The 19125-nt window shown below is 45.7% G+C and overlaps 2 protein-coding genes across 2 annotated transcripts in view; one reads left to right on the top strand and one right to left on the bottom strand.

The window, feature by feature from the left end:
• PIGK (phosphatidylinositol glycan anchor biosynthesis class K) overlaps positions 1-19125 on the top strand; it is a 123869-nt gene that overhangs the window by 92470 nt on the left and 12274 nt on the right. The window lies entirely within an intron of this gene.
• Positions 5037-19125, bottom strand: part of ST6GALNAC5 (ST6 N-acetylgalactosaminide alpha-2,6-sialyltransferase 5) — a 124824-nt gene continuing 110735 nt past the window's right edge. The window contains exons 4-5 of the mRNA XM_069738307.1: positions 13362-13469; positions 5037-5929 (exon numbers count right to left, since the gene is read on the bottom strand). Of these exons, the coding sequence (XP_069594408.1) occupies positions 5698-5929; positions 13362-13469 (340 nt within the window). The 3' untranslated portion in view covers positions 5037-5697. The remainder of the gene's footprint in view (positions 5930-13361; positions 13470-19125) is intronic.

Below are 19125 nucleotides of genomic sequence, written 5' to 3'. Positions count from 1 at the left end.
TATCAAAAACCGAGAAATTTTTATTAGCACATCACATACATGTTAAACCATATTTAAAAATGAAACCACAAAAAGACCTAGTCCATATCAATGAAATCCACACAAGAATATGTATATGCAGTACACAGTCCGAACAAAAACCTACACATCTAATGGCTCATGGGACTGCTAATGCTAAGCCTGATATCCTGCCCAAGAGATGTACCCCACCAGGGTATACTAGGAGGAAATTTCTCTGTTTTGATATTCGTATGCTCTGCGTGGTGTGCATTTTTACAGTGGTACTTTCCTTAATCTTAACATTCGACTTTTTACCACTGTTTGCACCCCGTTTGGGATATCTTATTGTTCTATACCATAGCTGTGCTCTTGGTGTTTTTTTCTCTATAGCAGCATCATCGGACGCGATGCAGCGTGGGACGCAGCGCAGCAGCACCGAATGCAGCACAGCAGTAGCACTGGACGTAGCACAGCAGCACCAGGCGCAGCAGCAGCACCTGGTGAAGCGCAGCAACAGCACCACTGGACACAGCAGCATTATTGGACGACGCGCAGCAGCACCGGATGCAGCACAGCTGAACCGGACGCAATAGCACCACCATTGGACACAGCAGCACGGACGTAGCAGCAACACTGGGCAGCAGCAGCAGCTGAACCAGATGCAGCAGAACCACCGGGCACAGCAGTATCATCAGATGCAGAGCAGCAGCACTGGACACAGCAGTATCATCAGATGCAGCGCAGCAGCACCAGACAGAAGCAGCACCGGACACAGCAGAGCGGCAGCACCGGACGCAGCAGCAGCACCTGGCAAAGCGCAGCAGCACCTGGCAAAGCGCAGCAGCACTGGACGCAGTACAGCAGCATCGGATGCAGCGCAGCATCAGCGGGCCGAGCAGCATCACCGAAGGCAGCGCAGCAGCAGTTCAAGACGCAGCGCTGTAGCAGCGCAACATAGGATGCAGCACCGAACGCAGTGCTGCAGCAGCACCGAACGCAGTGCCTTGCATCAGCACCGAACGCAGTGCCTTGCATCAGCACCGAACGCAGTGCCTTGCATCAGCACCGAACGCAGTGCCTTGCATCAGCACCGAACGCAGTGCCTTGCATCAGCACCGAACGCAGTGCCTTGCATCAGCACCGAACGCAGTGCCTTGCATCAGCACCTAACGCAGTGCCTTGCATCAGCACCAAACGCAGTGCCTTGCATCAGCACCAAACGCAGTAGCATTGGGTGCAGCAGCACCACCGGACACAGCAGCAACAGACGCAGCAGCACCATCAGCACCGGACGCAGCAGCGGCACCGCCGGATGCAGCACAGCAGCAGCACTGGAGGTAGCGCAGCAGCACAGGGTGAAGCATAGCACCACCGGACACAGCAGCAGCATCGGATGCAGCTGCACCACCAGACAGCAGCAGCATCGGATGCAGCTACACCACCAGACAGCAGCAGCATCGGATGCAGCGCAGCAGCACTGGGCACAGTGCAGCTGAACCGGACGCAGCAATACCACTGGACACAGCAGCACCAGATGCAGCGCAGCAGCGCCGGGTGCAGTGGCAGCAGTTCCAGACACAGCGCAGCAGCACTGGATGCGGAAGCAGCGCAGAAGCGTCAGATGAAGCGGAGCAGCGCCAGGCGCAGCACCATCGGACGTGGTCCCGAATGCAGTGCAGCAGCACCACCGGACACTGCAGCAGCGCTGAAGGCAGCGCAGCATCGGACGCAGTGCAGCAGAACCAGATGCAGCGCAGCAGCACTGGACAAAGCAGCATAATTGGACTCAATGCAGGAGTGCTGGGTGCAGCGCCGGATGCAGCGCAGCAGCACCAGCCACAGCACAGCACCAGCTCTGGACGCAGCATGGTAGTAGCATCGGTGCAGCACCACCAGATGCAGCAGCACCGGCCACAGCGCAGCACCACTCGACGCAGCAGCACCAGACACAGCAACAGCATCGGGTGCAGCACAGCAGCATCGGACGCAGCGCAGCACCACCAGACAACAGCATCAGATGCAGTACCGGATGCAGCGCAGCAGCAGACATCTGAACTCCCGAGATCTTGGTGCTGAGATCTCCATCTGTGCATGTGCCGCCCCCGGAGTCCACCGCAAAGGAAACCACGGAGCTGTGGGTGCTCTGGCCTTTCACAAAATGTCGGCAGATCCCCCCGCAAAACCGCCAGCCACAGCGCAGTAGCAGCATTGGACACCCGCAGCGGCGTGCCGATAAGGTATATCTGCATTATGACGCACCCCTATTTCCCCAAAAAAAATTTTTGGGGAAAAGTGCATATTATAATCCAAAAAATACAGTAGTTAAAAATTATCTACATTTCTCTTTGTTTTGAATTAGAGAACAGTGTGCAATGTTCCCAGTGCTGGAATTATAAACTAAGAGATTGCGATATCTCACGTTTGTGAACACACTATTATTTTGAACACTACTGTATGTATGGGGCCTGGGGCCCCTGAAATCTGCATTTCGGCCACCATGTATAGTATATACTACCCTTTCATGTGAACTAATTAATATTCCGTGTGACAACAGTTGGTAATTTACATTAAGATGCATTTATGACGAGTAGAGAAAATATCCGCAATTTATTTACAGAAGGATCAGAAGATTACAGTAAACAAAATATATTATGAAAAAAAGTCACAACTGAAAAACAATTCTGTGAAATCGAACAGCCGTATCTACGAGAAAGTGCCGCAATAAGTAAGAAATGACTTGTTATAAAAGTCCTGGATTAAACGTCTCGGCCATCGGGATATTTACAGGAGTTCTGGATGGTTAATGCCGTCATCACCAGCCGGGGTCCATGTTTGTTACACAATTTCCGGGTTTTGCTTCGATCATCCAATGTTTGCAAGATAAACTTGGCTCCAGCTACAGGAAAGTGCTTTCATGTAGTGCCCAACCAGGGCGAGGGAGGCCGCCCAGCCAGGGCGAGGGAGGCCACCCAGCCAGGGCGAGGGAGGAAGCCCAACCAGGGAGAGCGAGGCCACCCAGCCAGGGCGAGGGAGGAAGTCCAGCCAGGGCGAGGGAGGAAGCCCAGCCAGGGCGAGGGAGGAAGCCCAGCCAGGGCGAGCGAGGCCACCCAGCCAGGGTGAGGGAGGCCGCCCAACCAGGGCGAGGGAGGAAGCCCAACCAGGGAGAGCGAGGCCACCCAGCCAGGGCGAGGGAGGAAGCCCAGCCAGGGCGAGGGAGGCCGCCCAACCAGGGCGAGAGAGGAAGCCCAGCCAGGGCGAGGGAGGAAGCCCAGCCAGGGCGAGGGAGGAAGCCCAGCCAGGGCGAGGGAGGAAGCCCAGCCAGGGAGAGCGAGGCCACCCAGCCAGGGCGAGGGAGGCCGCCCAACCAGGGAGAGCGAGGCCACCCAGCCAGGGCGAGGGAGGAAGCCCAGCCAGGGCGAGGGAGGCCGCCCAACCAGGGCGAGAGAGGAAGCCCAGCCAGGGCGAGGGAGGAAGCCCAGCCAGGGAGAGCGAGGCCACCCAGCCAGGGCGAGGGAGGCCGCCCAACCAGGGAGGAAGCCCAACCAGGGAGAGCGAGGCCACCCAGCGAGGGAGGCCGCCCAACTAGGCACTGGTCAGGACACATCAAATACCACATCACTATTTATATGGAGTCGGCGCTTATATTCCTTCCTTCACACCCCATTTCTTTTTTCAATGTTTTCACAGTCATTTTTGGAGGCGGTCTTATTTGTTACATTTATAAATGCATTTTCTTCTGCTGTTTTTCAAGCTGAAGTGAGAAAATCCAGAAAAAAAAACCAGAGCATTCAGACGTTCAGTACCATCTGTGGATGATGCCGTACGGCTGCAGCCTCCCCCACAGTCCAACATAAATTCTAATACGGAATTGTTCACACTGCAGAAAATTGGTGAAAAATTGGGAACAAATCCACAGATCCAATTATCCACATGTGTTTCTTGCCAAATTAATTTTACTCTATTACACAGCATTGATTAGGGGAAAATCCACACAAGAATGAGCAAGGTGGAGATTTAAAATTTGCACCATGATTTCATTTTCATGTGGATTTTTTTTCCTAATGGGATTTTGAAAACCCCTTTTACTTGTGGAAATTGCTGTAAATTTGAGGCATGAACATGGCCTAAAAATCTGACTGCTTGCATCCTCCACTAGGGGGAGCTCAGGAGCCTACTGCATACTGGATGACCGAGTTTAATGTACAGAAACAGTAAGTGAAGTCTTTGGAATCCGCTCCATTTCTGCATTCGTCACTAGTCGGTGGTCTTCCTGCTTTGGACAGTCCCTACTTGTTAGAAAGGTCCCTTGACTATGAACTACAAGTTAGGTCAATTAACATATTCCTGACACCAGACGTATATGCACGTCGTACATCAGGTTACAGGGTGGGAACAGGCTATGACCATCTCTGATTGTCACATTCTAATGGGTGGAAGTCCAAATGGGCACGAGGAGCAGAATGAAGCCCCCCCATCACCGCCATCTTGTTGGTGAAGGAGATTGCTTTAGGATCGGAGTATACAGAACAAGCAATCATTTTGCAAAAAAATAAAAAAAATCTAAAATTTTAAAATCAAAGTATATTAAATATGTGGAAAATTTCGACATAAACCAAAGTTCAACTAAACAAAATGTGTATATACATATATAGATATATGTGTGTGTGTGTGTATATATATATATATATATAGATAGATATATGTGTGTGTGTATATATATGTGTGTATGTGCGTATGTATGTGTGTATGTATATATATATATATGTATATATATATATATATGTATATATATATATATATATATATATATAAATATATATATATATATATATATATATACACACATATATATATATATATATACATACACACATACATACGCACATACACACATATATATACACACACACATATATATATATATAATTAAACCAGGAAAATATTACATATCATCCAAGTCTGGTATCGCCGTAATCGCACTGACCTGGAGAATCGTAGGACCTGGACATTGTTACCACAGAATGATCACAATAATTAAAAAAAAAACGAACCGAGGTGATTTTATTTTTTTTTCACCCTCAAACTGCACTTGGAATTTGTTCCTCCTTTTTCAGGATTATAAAAAGTGATTCAAAACTGCAAGCTGTCTTCCAAAAACAAGTCCGCCTATGGCTGGGTGTATGGAAAATGAGAAAAGGTTCATGGAAGGAGATAAAAAAAGCACAAAAAATTACTGCATCCCTAAGGGGTTAAAATACATTAATTCTAAAAAAAATAAAAATTAAAAAAAAACATTAATTGTCCATATTATCAGATTGTTTTCCAAGTCACAATTATAAAGAAGCGCAGTCAGACCGTATCTTATCGTATTAGTATGCACTTCACATACTTCCAAAGGGTTCACTTATTTTTTTGCATGTGATGTCTGCAGTGAGCTCCCCCTAGTGGTGGCTGCCGGCAGCCTGATCTGTCTGTGTGTTGGGCTGAATCTACCTAGTGCTGAGCTTTTCAGTCTTCACCTATTCTGTGGGCAGCCAGATTCTTACATTACGGTCTGTTTAGTTTTGGTGAATTATCTCGGACTACACGACGCACCACTGACTACAGCGGCCCTGGTTCTAGGTGCACTGACAGCCTTGGTTCATCATGGCCGCCTTCACGCAGGTCTGGGTGACAGCTCTATTTTTGTAAGACTCCTCAGAACATCGGCTTTGGTGGTCCATGTCTTCCAGAATGGGATCCTGGTTTCCAGTCCGGTTGAAAGAAATGAATATTAAAGGTCCGTGCCCAGTTGGCAAAAACTCTCTTCTCGGTGATAAAGCGGTGATGGCTTCCTTTACGGCCTCGTTCGTGGGAGATGTACATGGTACACTCATCTGGTCCCAGAGGTTCATAGTAATGGTAAGGTACGGACGTGTGGTTGGCAGCCCTGCGGAGAAGAACAGGAACGTCAAATGCCTGGAAACCTCATGATCAATCAATACAAAGGTGGTCAAAAGACAAACCGTAGATTATAGGGGTACTCCACTGGATAAGTGCTAACCGTTAGAGGTCCCAGCTGGGTTACCCCCACCACTCTACCAAGCTCCAGACCAGGGGGGCTTTGTGCCATTTCCCCCCATTTTCCTCAGGGAAAGATGATATATTGACGTACACGCCTCGGGAAGACGGCCGTCCAGCTGTATAATAATATTGAACTGTAATCATAATCTGGAACCTAAAAATTTACATCCTGAATCAATATCTGCAGCGAGTGATGAATATCCGGCCAGTCAGGCATATAGCAGCATATTAAGACAGAAGTGGAGCCTATTCACACACGGAATCCTAAGCAGGAAGCAAATGCAACACCGGATCCTAAGGAATTCACAATATGAAATGCAAAGATAAATTCAGTTGTAGTAAAAAAAATTAAAAAAAAGAAAGTAAAAAAGCAAAATAAAATGTATATGATAAAAACGGTATATGAAAATACAGTCTGAGGAAAAGAATCAGTAATCATACACAGTGTAGGCAGGAAGGAGGGACTCTGGCAACTACTGCAGGAAGGGAGACGTGGCCTACAGGCATGTAAGAAGCCACAGCAGGCAGTAATAAGGAGGAGTTAGCTATAGGTACTCCTGCAACTACCGCAGACAGTAATAAGGAGGTGTTAGCTATAGGTACTCCTGCAACTACCGCAGACAGTAATAAGGAGGTGTTAGCTATAGGTACTCCTGCAACTACCGCAGACAGTAATAAGGAGGAGTTAGCTATAGGTACTCCTGCAACTACCGCAGACAGTAATAAGGAGGTGTTAGCTATAGGTACTCCTGCAACTACCGCAGACAGTAATAAGGAGGAGTTAGCTATAGGTACTCCTGCAACTACCGCAGACAGTAATAAGGAGGAGTTAGCTATAGGTACTCCTGCAACTACCGCAGGCAGTAATAAGGAGGAGTTTGCTATAGGTACTCCAGCAACTACCGCAGGCAGTAATAAGGAGGTGCTAGCTATCGGTACTCTGGCAACTACCGCAGACAGTAATAAGGAGTTACATATAGATACTCCTGCAACTACCGCAGACAGTAATAAGGAGGAGTTAGCTATAGGTACTCCTGCAACTACCACAGATAGTAATAAGGAGGAGTTAGCTATAGGTACTCCTGCAACTACTGCATAAGGAGGCGTTAGCTATAGGTGCTCCAGCAATTACCGCAGGCAGTAATAAGGAGGAGTTAGCTATATGTACTCCTGCAACTACCGCAGACAGTAATAAGGAGATAGCTATAGGTACTCCAGCAACTACCGCAGGCAGTAATAAGGAGGAGTTAGCTATAGGTACTCCTGCAACTACTGCATAAGGAGGCGTTAGCTATAGGTGCTCCAGCAATTACCGCAGGCAGTAATAAGGAGGAGTTAGCTATATGTACTCCTGCAACTACCGCAGACAGTAATAAGGAGATAGCTATAGGTACTCCAGCAACTACCGCAGGCAGTAATAAGGAGGAGTTAGATATAGGTACTCCTGCAACTACCGCAGACAGTAATAAGGAGTTAGCTATAGGTACTCCAGCAACTACCGCAGACAGTAATAAGGAGTTGTTAGCTATAGGTACTCCTGCAACTACCGTAGACTAATAAGCAGTTAGCTATAGGTACTCCAGCAACTACCGCAGGCAGTAATAAGGAGTTAGCTATAGGTACTCCAGCAACTACCACAGCCGGTAATCAGGAGAAGTTAGGTATAGGTACTCCTGCAACTACCGCAGACAGTAATAAGGAGGAGTTAGCTATAGGTACTCCTGCAACTACCGCAGACAGTAATAAGGACGTGTTAGCTATGGGTACTCCTGCAACTACCGCAGACGGTAATAAGGAGGTGTTAGCTATAGGTACTCCTGCAACTACCGCAGTCGGTAATAAGGAGGTGTTAGCTATAGGTACTCCTGCAACTACCGCAGTCGGTAATAAGGAGGAGATAGCTATAGGTACTCCTGCAACTACCACAGACAGTAATAAGGAGGAGTTAGCTATAGGTGCTCCAGCAATTACCGCAGGCAGTAATAAGGAGGAGTTAGCTATATGTACTCCTGCAACTACCGCAGGCAGTAATAAGGAGGTGTTAGCTACAGGTACTCCAGCAACTACCGCAGACAGTAATAAGGAGGAGTTAGCTATAGGTACTCCTGCAACTACTGCAGACAGTAATAAGGAGTTAGCTATAGGTACTCCAGCAACTACCGCAGGCAGTAATAAGGAGGAGTTAGATATAGGTACTCCTGCAACTACCGCAGGCAGTAATAAGGAGTTAGCTATAGGTACTCCAGCAACTACCGCAGACAGTAATAAGGAGGAGTTAGATATAGGTACTCCTGCAACTACCGCAGGCAGTAATAAGGAGTTAGCTATAGGTACTCCAGCAACTACCGCAGCCGGTAATAAGGAGAAGTTAGGTATAGGTACTCCTGCAACTACCGCAGACAGTAATAAGGAGGAGTTAGCTATAGGTACTCCTGCAACTACCGCAGACAGTAATAAGGAGGAGATAGCTATAGGTACTCCTGCAACTACCGCAGACAGTAATAAGGAGGAGATAGCTATAGGTACTCCTGCAACTACCGCAGACAGTAATAAGGAGTTAGCTATTGGTACTCCGGCAACTACCGTAGACAGTAATAAGGAGGTGTTAGCTATGAGTACTCCTGCAACTACCGCAGACAGTAATAAGGACGTGTTAGCTATGGGTACTCCTGCAACTACCGCAGACGGTAATAAGGAGGTGTTAGCTATAGGTACTCCTGCAACTACCGCAGTCGGTAATAAGGAGGTGTTAGCTATAGGTACTCCTGCAACTACCGCAGACAGTAATAAGGACGTGTTAGCTATGGGTACTCCTGCAACTACCGCAGACGGTAATAAGGAGGTGTTAGCTATAGGTACTCCTGCAACTACCGCAGACAGTAATAAGGAGGTGTTAGCTATAGGTACTCCTGCAACTACCGCAGTCGGTAATAAGGAGGTGTTAGCTATAGGTAGTCCTGCAACTACCGCAGTCGGTAATAAGGAGGAGATTGCTATAGGTACTCCTGCAACTACCACAGACAGTAATAAGGAGGTGTTAGCTATAGGTACTCCTGCAACTACCGCAGACAGTAATAAGGAGGTGTTAGCTATGAGTACTCCTGCAACTACCTCAGACAGTAATAAGGAGGTGTTAGCTATGAATACTCCTGCAACTACCGCAGACAGTAATAAGGAGGTGTTAGCTATGAGTACTCCTGCAACTACCGCAGACAGTAATAAGGAGGTGTTAGCTATAGGTACTCCAGCAACTACCGCAGGCAGTAATAAGGAGGTGTTAGCTATAGATACTCCAGCAACTACCGCAGACAGTAATAAGGAGGTGTTAGCTATAGATACTCCTGCAACTACCGCAGGCAGAGAGGGAGGTGTTAGCTATAGGTACTCCTGCAACTACTGCCGGCAGAAAAGTGAGCTCAGAAATGTGCTCGACCTGATGTAAAATATCCACTGAAAAATTAGAAAACCTAATAACGAACCAATTATATATAATCCAAACAGTGCTCGGAACTAGTATCATAGAGGGTGAGAAAAGAGAGATTTTGACCTAATCATAAAATAGGAAATTCTGACAATTTCCGGTCCAAAGAAAGCAGAGCATCATGGGAGGTCAGATGACCGTGACATTGTACATCACATGTCTGACATCAGACTGGCGCTGCATCGCTGTCAGATTCCAAGGGCAACTGGCAGATTTTATTTATTTTTTTAAAGCAGTGTTGATAAAAATCAGATTTAATAACTCAAAATCATCATAAATATGATGTGATTTAAAAAAAAAAAATATTTAACCAGTTAATCACAAAGAACGCAGCTGCTTTTCCTGCTGATTGTATGGACGCAGGTCTTATCAGCAAAGGACCGTAATACGCAGCCACAGCCCTAAGTGAATGTGCAGGGTTAAACAGCGAATAGCAGTAATAGCCACCACTAATTTATAGGTTCGGTTATGATGATATGTGGCAGAAAAAGTGAAAAAAAAAAGAATATATTTTTGCATTTTGAATGAATATAAATCAAATGGTATTGTAGATGTACCAATATCCCAATCGGTTGTCCATGCCCCATGCATCGGGGCCGGTCCTAGACAACAGGTCAATGCGTCCGTCCTCCCACTAGGATGTATTGGTAGATGTATTACATCCTCATCTCTCCCCGCGCCGCTCGTCCGCTGCTTCATTGACTTCACACCATTAGGTCTTATACCTTTGAGACGTCCTTCGTATGAACAGATAAGATTTCCACTTAGTTCCATGGCGGTGATTAAACTGAATTGGTTCTATCCTAATTAATACTTATAGTTGACAACCATTAAAGTCTAATCTTGGCGAGGAAGCGTCCTAAATAAGGATTAATACAGAGATCATGACGGCTCAGATGGCGGCCGGACAATGATTACACCGCCTTCAGTCGATGGGAAACCAATCTAGTGCAAGTTATGGAGGAAATGGAAGTGTGTGCAGCCCCCGGTCTAATGACTCACAGGAGCGGAATAAGTCATACATTGATTTGGTCCTTTTTGATCAATGTCATTTTGAGACCTCGGCCTCTGCTGCAGAAACCTATCACCGCGCTCCGGCTGCAGAAACCGTGGTGGAAAATGAAAATATAAGGATCAAAGCGAAGCGGCCGAGAGGTAAAATTCTGATCGGAGTCCAGATCACTTATCGACAAGGTTTGCAACTGCTCCAGATTCTTTTCAGAGCTGCAATTTTCAGATGATACTTTATTTTTTACCACTATAGAGGTTTTTTCTATATTTTTCAACTAGTTTTAATTAACCCTTTCCCTGCACTCCAGGACAGTTTTGATTTATAATGGTTGTGTTGTTATTTTTTTCAGAAGAATGTAGGAGAATAAACCTTTAACACATTATTTGCAAAACTACAGACCCCAATGTACACACGGGGACAGTTTTGCTTTTTTATGGCATCAGACATACAATGTATAAATGTAAAGTTATACATAGTTACATACAATACTAAGTAATAAAAAATGTAACAATTGTGTTACCCGACTATTGTTAAGAGTAGAAAACGCATTATATTTTTACAATTTGTAGGTTTTTTTTTGGTTGTTTTTACATTGGGGACGACATTGGCTGTGAAACTTTAGTGCTTTTTGCAGATCGATCTTATTCTGAAAGCGCTGCTGTAAAAAGGTGACAGCGGCATAAGGTCCATTGATGACCACTGCAAAAAAGTGCATCTGTGGTGATCGAAGGGTTAAACCTTTAATTACAACGTTTGCCTTTTTGTGGAATTTATGTAAATTTTTCCTGCTGGGCAAATGGCATTAATTATTTGCAACTTTTTAAAAAAGTTGCTACATTGGTTTTTTTTTTGCAAGGAATTAATAACTCGGCGTTCATCAATATGTATCATGTGATAAACTTTGGTACATTTACACAATGTCTATTGTCATAAATAGAAGTGTAAGCCAAATACTTAAAAAAAAATAAAAGTAATCACCTGACGATTAATCTCCCCAGGCAGCACCAGGTATCAGCTTGGCATTTGTCTCCAGGCTAGTCTTCATTTCTGCCACCAGATGGCAGCACACAATGTTCATGTGTGCCAACTGGCAGCAGGTAACATTTTCACCCACATTAAAAGGGGTTTCAGGACCTTTAATATTTGCTTAAATGAAAAAAATAATCATAACTCGCCTTAAATTTGCTCCCGCGGTCCGCACCTGTCTGAGTTCACATTCCTGCATTAATGACATATTGAATATCCAAGTGACCCCTGCAGCCAATAGCTGGTCTCAGCGAGTGATTGACTGCAGCGCTGACTGGTATGTACAGCATCTCATTAGTGCAGCAAAATAAAGAAAACTTGGTGGAAAGCGAAGGAGTGTGGAGACATTGATCGGGTGTTTATTTTTAGCATAAGTTCGTGCTTTCAGGTTTATTTCAAAGCTGGAACAACTCCTTTGAAATCAATGTGTCCCCGGATTTCATGATACAAACAGCATACATTGTTAAATAGACTGTTGGACATGATGAGGCTGGTGTACTTTTTGTGAAAATCCATGTCAGAATGGCTGCATAATCAGCATTTTATGGGTCCTGCTGTAAAAGGGATAAGTTCATAAACCCAAGTGTACTCGGTCTCCATCCACCCAGCCCAACAGCTATTCAATGTACCTCCTCCCTGCTGAGAGGTCACATAGTAACAAGCTGCAAGTAATATTGAATTGATGCCATTCAGGCTGGGTGGGTGTCATGCTGCCCACCCATTCTGACTGACAGCTGCAGCTTGTAGCAGTGAGATCTAAACTGGGAGGAGGGATGTACAAGCAGCTATCAATAAGACTATGTAAGTGAAGATTTAGCAGCAACAGGGAGCGACATGGATGTCACTCACACTAGCAGAGAGGAGTCAGTCTGGCTAGGTGAGCAAAGATTACGCAGCAATAGGGAGGAGGGACACTGAGGAGCAATCAGTCTGGCTAGATGAGCAAAAATTACGCAGCAACAGGGAGGAGGGACACTGAGGAGCAGTCAGTCTGGCTAGGTGAGCAAAGATTACAGAGCAACAGGGAGGAGGGACACTGATGAGCAGTCGGTCCGTCTAGGTGAGCAAAGATTACGCAGCAACAGGGAGGAGGGACACTGAGGAGCAGTCAGTCTGGCTAGGTGAGCAAAGATTACGCAGCAACAGGGAGGAGGGACACTGAGGAGCAGTCAGTCTGGCTAGGTGAGCAAAAATTACGCAGCAACAGGGAGGAGGGACACTGAGGAGCAGTCAGTCTGGCTAGGTGAGCAAAGATTACACAGCAACAGGGAGGAGAAACACTGATGAGCAGTCGGTCCGTCTAGGTGAGCAAAGATTACGCAGCAACAGGGAGGAGGGACACTGAGGAGCAATCAGTCCATCTAGGTGAGCAAAGATTAAGAAGCAACAGGGAGGAGGGACACTGAGGAGCGGTCAGTCTGGCTAGGTGAGCAAAGATTAAGAAGCAACAGGGAGGAGGGACACTGAGGAGCGGTCAGTCCCGTTAGGTGGTGGAGACAATTTTAACTATCAAATTACTTTGAAAATTTAAGAGAGAAAGGATTTAAAATCAAGAACATCACCCTCATCAGGTTTATGATGCAGCAATGATGAGTTTCCTTCCACTCTTCCCATCAACCCCAACATCATCCTACTACTACTACCCCCACCGTGTTCCCAACACTTACACACAGCTATATTTCACTTATTATTAATGGGGAATAAAGGATTTTTGCATCGAAGTTGAATTTTGTCCAGATCGATATCTAGAATATTACATTTCCCAGACAGGAGATTTACCTGCAGAAATCTGGCGGCACCATCCCGTACACATTGATTGTATCGCAGAGTTCTAGCGCAATGGACATGGTGAACCATCCGGTGCTCAGCCACGTGTTGGAAACCTTCCTGTAAGGAGAAGACGCAGATGTATGACAGTGAATATGGGATTATATAAATCACCGCTCATCATTACTGTGGACGAGACAAAAGCCGTGTTCAGACCTCGGCACTGGTACGATGCAGATGGGAGAATCCACGTCCTCGGCTGATAATAATGCCGCTGTTCTGCCAAGAATAAAGCCGCATCCTGGTGCTTGCACTGAACTTCTACATTATTTTACTTTTGCCATTGATACATTTTCCATAATTTGCAGCACTTCGTAGACATATTTGGAAAATCCTATCAGATACTCACATTGTAGCATGTGGAGATGTACGATGACACTAATATATCCACGTCTATACTCTGCTGTCACCTATCTCCATTTTTAGGTCAAAAATTTGACATAAATGTTAGCAAAATGATAAAACAAGTGACAACTTTCCATATGTATCAGAGAATATCAGTGCAGCCGACATTTCCATTAAAAGGCTTTTCTGACATCCATTATCCGTTCCCATATAGTGTGTAAGGTTGTGTCTATCTCAACATCAGGGAAAGCGCATATAATAATATAGGGCCTCATAACGAAGCACAGAATGAGCGTCGCTTCTCAATTAGATCAGATTTTTGTACTATTGACCTTGTTCTGTACGGGGGGCAGAGTCTGACTTTATACAAGACAGAATTCTGGATGCCAGCAGCCACCACTAGAGGGAGCCAAGTACATGAGTTATACCTGGAGCTACAGAAATGTTTGCAGTGTGCTCCCCCTAGTGGTGGCTCTCAGTAACTGCTATTAAACCAAACATTGAAAGCAGTTCAGTCCCGCAACCCCACCTACGAGACCCTATAAAAGTCCATGCTACTTATCATAGAACTCAAAGCCAAATGCCATATTCACAATGATAAAATCAGGGACCTTATTACTAGCCTATGCACACAATGGCCAACCATGCATTTCAATAGGTGCCCCATCCTGCTTCCTTCCAAGGACACTGCCTTTGCTGCAAGTTCTCCTTGAAAAAGCCACTTAGGCGAAACGTACGTTGGAGTCGGAGTCCTTGAGGGTCACAGATCATCTTCACACTGGTACTAGTATTTTTCCAGAGTTTTATGCACTTGTTTGGTCTAGGTTAGACCACTTATTATGTATGCATGTGCACTTTATTGAGATAGATGGCCTATCTGGTGCCATCTATTTTTGCACTTTGGAGGGTCATATATTTTTCTAGTATTTTTTATATTATATGGATCTGGTCTCCTCATTCAATATATTCTTTGTAATTTGGTGTAGTACTGTTGGTTGTTTTCCTTTGTGTATTTTTTATTTTTATTTTTTTCAATAAAATTATACTTTTTTACTAATTTTGTTATCATCGCTTTATGTTCACTTTGATATTGGTTCTAAGTTCTCCCAGTAACATGATGCTTCAGCCCATTCAGCTTCTTGCTAAAATTAGGCGATCGTTTTATTGAGAAAATCAGTCCAAATCACCTTCCGATAGAGAAATTTGCATTTGGTGCTGTCTGTAATCTTCAGTATCAGATGTTTCTATAAAAGGATGAAACCCCTGATGTTCTGCAATAGGCTGGATACTGACAAAGTGCCGTCCACACCAATAGTAGCAGGCAGAGTCAGATTTACAGTATTAGAAAGCATCAGAGTCAGCCGTCCTGTGTGGACATATAACACCATTATATGACTTGTAGCCAGCATTTTACAACAGTTTCCGCTCTGCAGGCTCTATCCCTAATTTTCAGTCGTCTCTGAGCTGGTGAGTGGAGACTTGCTGCTATGATGTTTCCCATACACAGCACATAAAGACATGAAGGATTCCTGCTCTCCTGTCACTATGCAGCAGCATGGAGGACATAATACAGCAGTACTGAGCGCTGTCAATCTAGCTCTGGCATGAGATGAAACACTTTTAAAAAGCGGCAATGACTTGTTAGACTTAACACCACAGTAATAAGCATGGTAGCTGTGATTTCAGCACAGCACAGATAAAACACTCACTAGAAAGCAGCATCATGGAAGACATTTTACAGTAATGCTGAACAATAACATTAAATCCAGTACTGGGCAAGATAAAACATTTACTAGAAAACAGCAGCATGAAGGACATCATACAGAAGTACTGAGCAGTGCAACAGTGAATCCAGCACTAGATGAGATAAAACATTTACTATCAACCACCGGCTTTATTTGTGTGTCTCCCTGCTTTTTTCTCTTTTTACTCCTTTCGACCCCACATCAATAGATGGCTGTAATCTGTGGTGAGTTGAGGAAGTGGCTCATAAGTGGAGAAAGAAGCAGATTTCTTTTATAAGATATATTACAAAATGTACTATGTTCACCTCTACTATGGATTTATGAAATATTTGTTGGAAGCCTGATGATTTAATTCTGAAGATCAATCCTTTTCATTCAAGAAATCAGTGGAGGTCGGAGATCCCTCGCGGCACTTCTCATGTCTCTGCGACCGGTTGGAATATCATTTTCACCTTCTGCCGTTTGGACGTCACCCCACGTGGCGTTATCATACATGTGCGGTATTTTCTTGCCCTTATTGAGAATGACGCAATTCCAGAAACCCTCCAGAAGCCTGATTGCTGCTCGGACAAGTGCTGATAGCTGCGAGTGCGGGGGATGGTAACATGCCAGTTCTTCCCTCTAATGATATTACACCCCACATGCCGCCATTGCCGTCCAAATTATAGGGAGACGGAATAAAAACACGACGTTCAAATGAAAACCCCTGAATTAGCGAATGGCCTGAAGACTGTGATTACTCCGCATGGAAGGAATTTTCTCCACATTAGTGTCTATATCCACGGAAATGCTCTGTGCTCGAGAGATAAAGACAAGTATTACTGCGAGATTACACACAGAATAATTCACAGATTATACACTGCAGCTGTAAAGGCCGATATCTGCTGGGATTTGTGGTTCTACAGACTGCTCTCCGCCGCCATGGAGTAAGGGTAGAAAAAGTGTGAGCGCCCCAAAGGCAATTTGCCAGGTTGCAACCCCTTGTGCAGTATCCGCTAGCACCGGCCGACCCGTAGATAGGAATCATTCCGAATTTGCTGTTTCAAGGCGCGAGTCAGGACAGGTGGTTGGACGGAGCAAGGGTGAGGCTAGCAACCGCCAGTCACGGGTGGAGAGCAGGCTGCGGGGTCAGGACTGGCCGCAGGTAAACCAGCCAAGATGGAAGTCAAGACAGCAAGAATCAACAATCAGCGATAATCAACTATATTATTGTCTAAGGGTCACTGCCACCTGTCTGTTACGGATATTCATTGGTCGCGGCCTCTGTCTGTCATGGATATCCAAGTCGCTGATTGGTCGCGGCAAAACAGCCACGACCAATCAGCGACGGGCACAGTCCAGGAAAATGGCCGCTCCTTCCTCCCCGCAGTCAGTGCTTGTCGCCCGCATACTCCCCTCCAGTCACCGCTCACACAGGGTTAATGCTGGCGGTAACGGACCACGTTATGCCGCGGGTAACGCACTCCGTTACCGCCGCTATTAACCCTGTGTGTCTCCAACTTTTTACTATTGATGCTGCCTATGCGGCATCAATAGTAAATAAAATGTAATGTTAAAAATAATAAAAAAACAAAAAACCTGCTATACTCACCCTCCGTAGTCCGCCGAGCTGCACGCGCCTGCCGCCATCTTCCATTCCCGGCGATGCATTGCGAAATTACCCAGAAGACTTAGCGGTTTCGCAAGACCGCTAAGTCATCTGGGTAATTTCGCAATGCATCCTGTGAACGGAAGATGGCGGCAGCCGCGCGTGTATCGCCGGAGCTTCGCTGGATCCCAGGGGTGAGTATATAACTTTTTTATTTTAATTATTTTTTTAACAGGGATATGGTGCCCACATTGCTGTATACTACGTGGGCTGTGTTAGATACCGTGTGGCTGCTATATACTACATAGGCAATGTTATATACTATGTGGGCAGTGTTATATACTACGCGGCTGTGCTATATACTACATAGGCAGTGTTATATACTATGTAGGCAGTGTTATATACTATGTGGGCAGTGTTATATACTACGTGGCTGTGCTATATACTACATGGGCTATGTTCTATACTGCGTGCTATATACTACGTGGCCACTGTTATATGCTACATGGCTGCTATATACTGCATGGGCTGTGCTATATATTACGTGGCCAGTGTTATATACTGCATGGGCTGTGCTATATATTACTTGGCCAGTGTTATATACTGTGTGGCCTGTGTTATATACTATGTCGCCTGTGTTATATACTGCGTGGCTGCTATATACTGCGTGGGCTGTTATATAGTACGTGGCTGCGTTATATACTGTGTGGCCACTGTTATATATTGCGTGGCCTGTATTAACGCATCGGGTATTCTACAATATGTATGTATATAGCAGCCACATAGTATATAGCACAGACCACGTAGTATTTGTCTGCTATATACTACATGGCTCCTATATACTACGTGGCCTGTGCTATATACGATGTGGCTGCTATATACATACATATATATTCTAGAATACCCGATGCGTTAGAATCGGGCCACCATCTAGTTTCCTATAAAACTGAAAAGGGGAACGGTCAGCAGCCCCAGCCCGGCAAATCCACCAACGTGTCTCTACCGCCAAATGACTCAGGACTAGTTCAGTGGGGCGCCGATTACCTGGACTAGTCCTCTACCCAACTGGGATGAGTTGCAAGAGAGATGTCACCATTGGCCCGTTGCGGCCTTCAACCTCGCTGGGCATGCGCCGATGGAGCGGGGGAGCGTACACCTGGCTTCAATTCCAGGGAGGCAGAAGACTGCGTACGTGCCCAAGATTTGTAAGGAGCTGACATTCATGTCACTCTTGAAAATCCAGTCAGTCATGTTTGGGATGTCGTGCTAACAAGATGAGGGGCAGGACTAGTCTGGGGAAATCAACGCCCCCGCTGGACTAGTCCCAAGTCATTTGCATTGCATATGAATAAAAAGTATTTAGGTATCTGAAAGCCACGAGAAGGAGAAGATTGCAGAACTAGGGTGGCGCTCGGATGCGATTCAGAGGGGCTGGAAGCTCACAGGTTGCCATGAAAGGAGGAATGTAATGTTGTCATATTGCTGCACAATGGATAATAATGCAAAAAATGAGCTCTTGTGGTGTCCATCAGGTCAACAGAACCCCATGAGAAGCTTTTTATACCAATTGCTGAATGTGGGGCAGAAGTGTGATGTCCACAGACCCCGCCAGCACACATCTTACTTACCGTATTTTCAGGGCGTAAAATACCCGTCAATGCGAACATTGACTGAAAAATTTCCAGAATGAATCCACTTACTGATCGGTGGGGTCCTCCTGCCACGTCCCTCAGGACAGGGGAGCATTGACGCTGGCTCAGCACTTGCTACCTCCCCAGTATTTCCCTGTAACGCTCTGAGACACTCGGTGCTCAGGGACTAGAACAAGGACTTGTTCTGTATCAATTCCTCAGTTTTCAGGATGTCTACTTTTTGTCATTCTAAAGGTGGTTTCATGGCTTTCTACCATCGGATATTACTCCATCCTGATCATGCGATGGACACACGGCTGCATGGCTAATCATAGTGCAGCTATCAGAGCAGTGTCCTCGAACGAGCAGTGCAGCTGTGCATCCAGCACATGAGCAAAACTAGAGTG

The sequence above is a fragment of the Ranitomeya imitator genome, chromosome 8 (assembly GCF_032444005.1).
Source record: "Ranitomeya imitator isolate aRanImi1 chromosome 8, aRanImi1.pri, whole genome shotgun sequence".
Classification (NCBI taxonomy): domain Eukaryota; kingdom Metazoa; phylum Chordata; class Amphibia; order Anura; family Dendrobatidae; genus Ranitomeya; species Ranitomeya imitator.
This window is presented reverse-complemented; position numbering and strand designations above follow the sequence as displayed.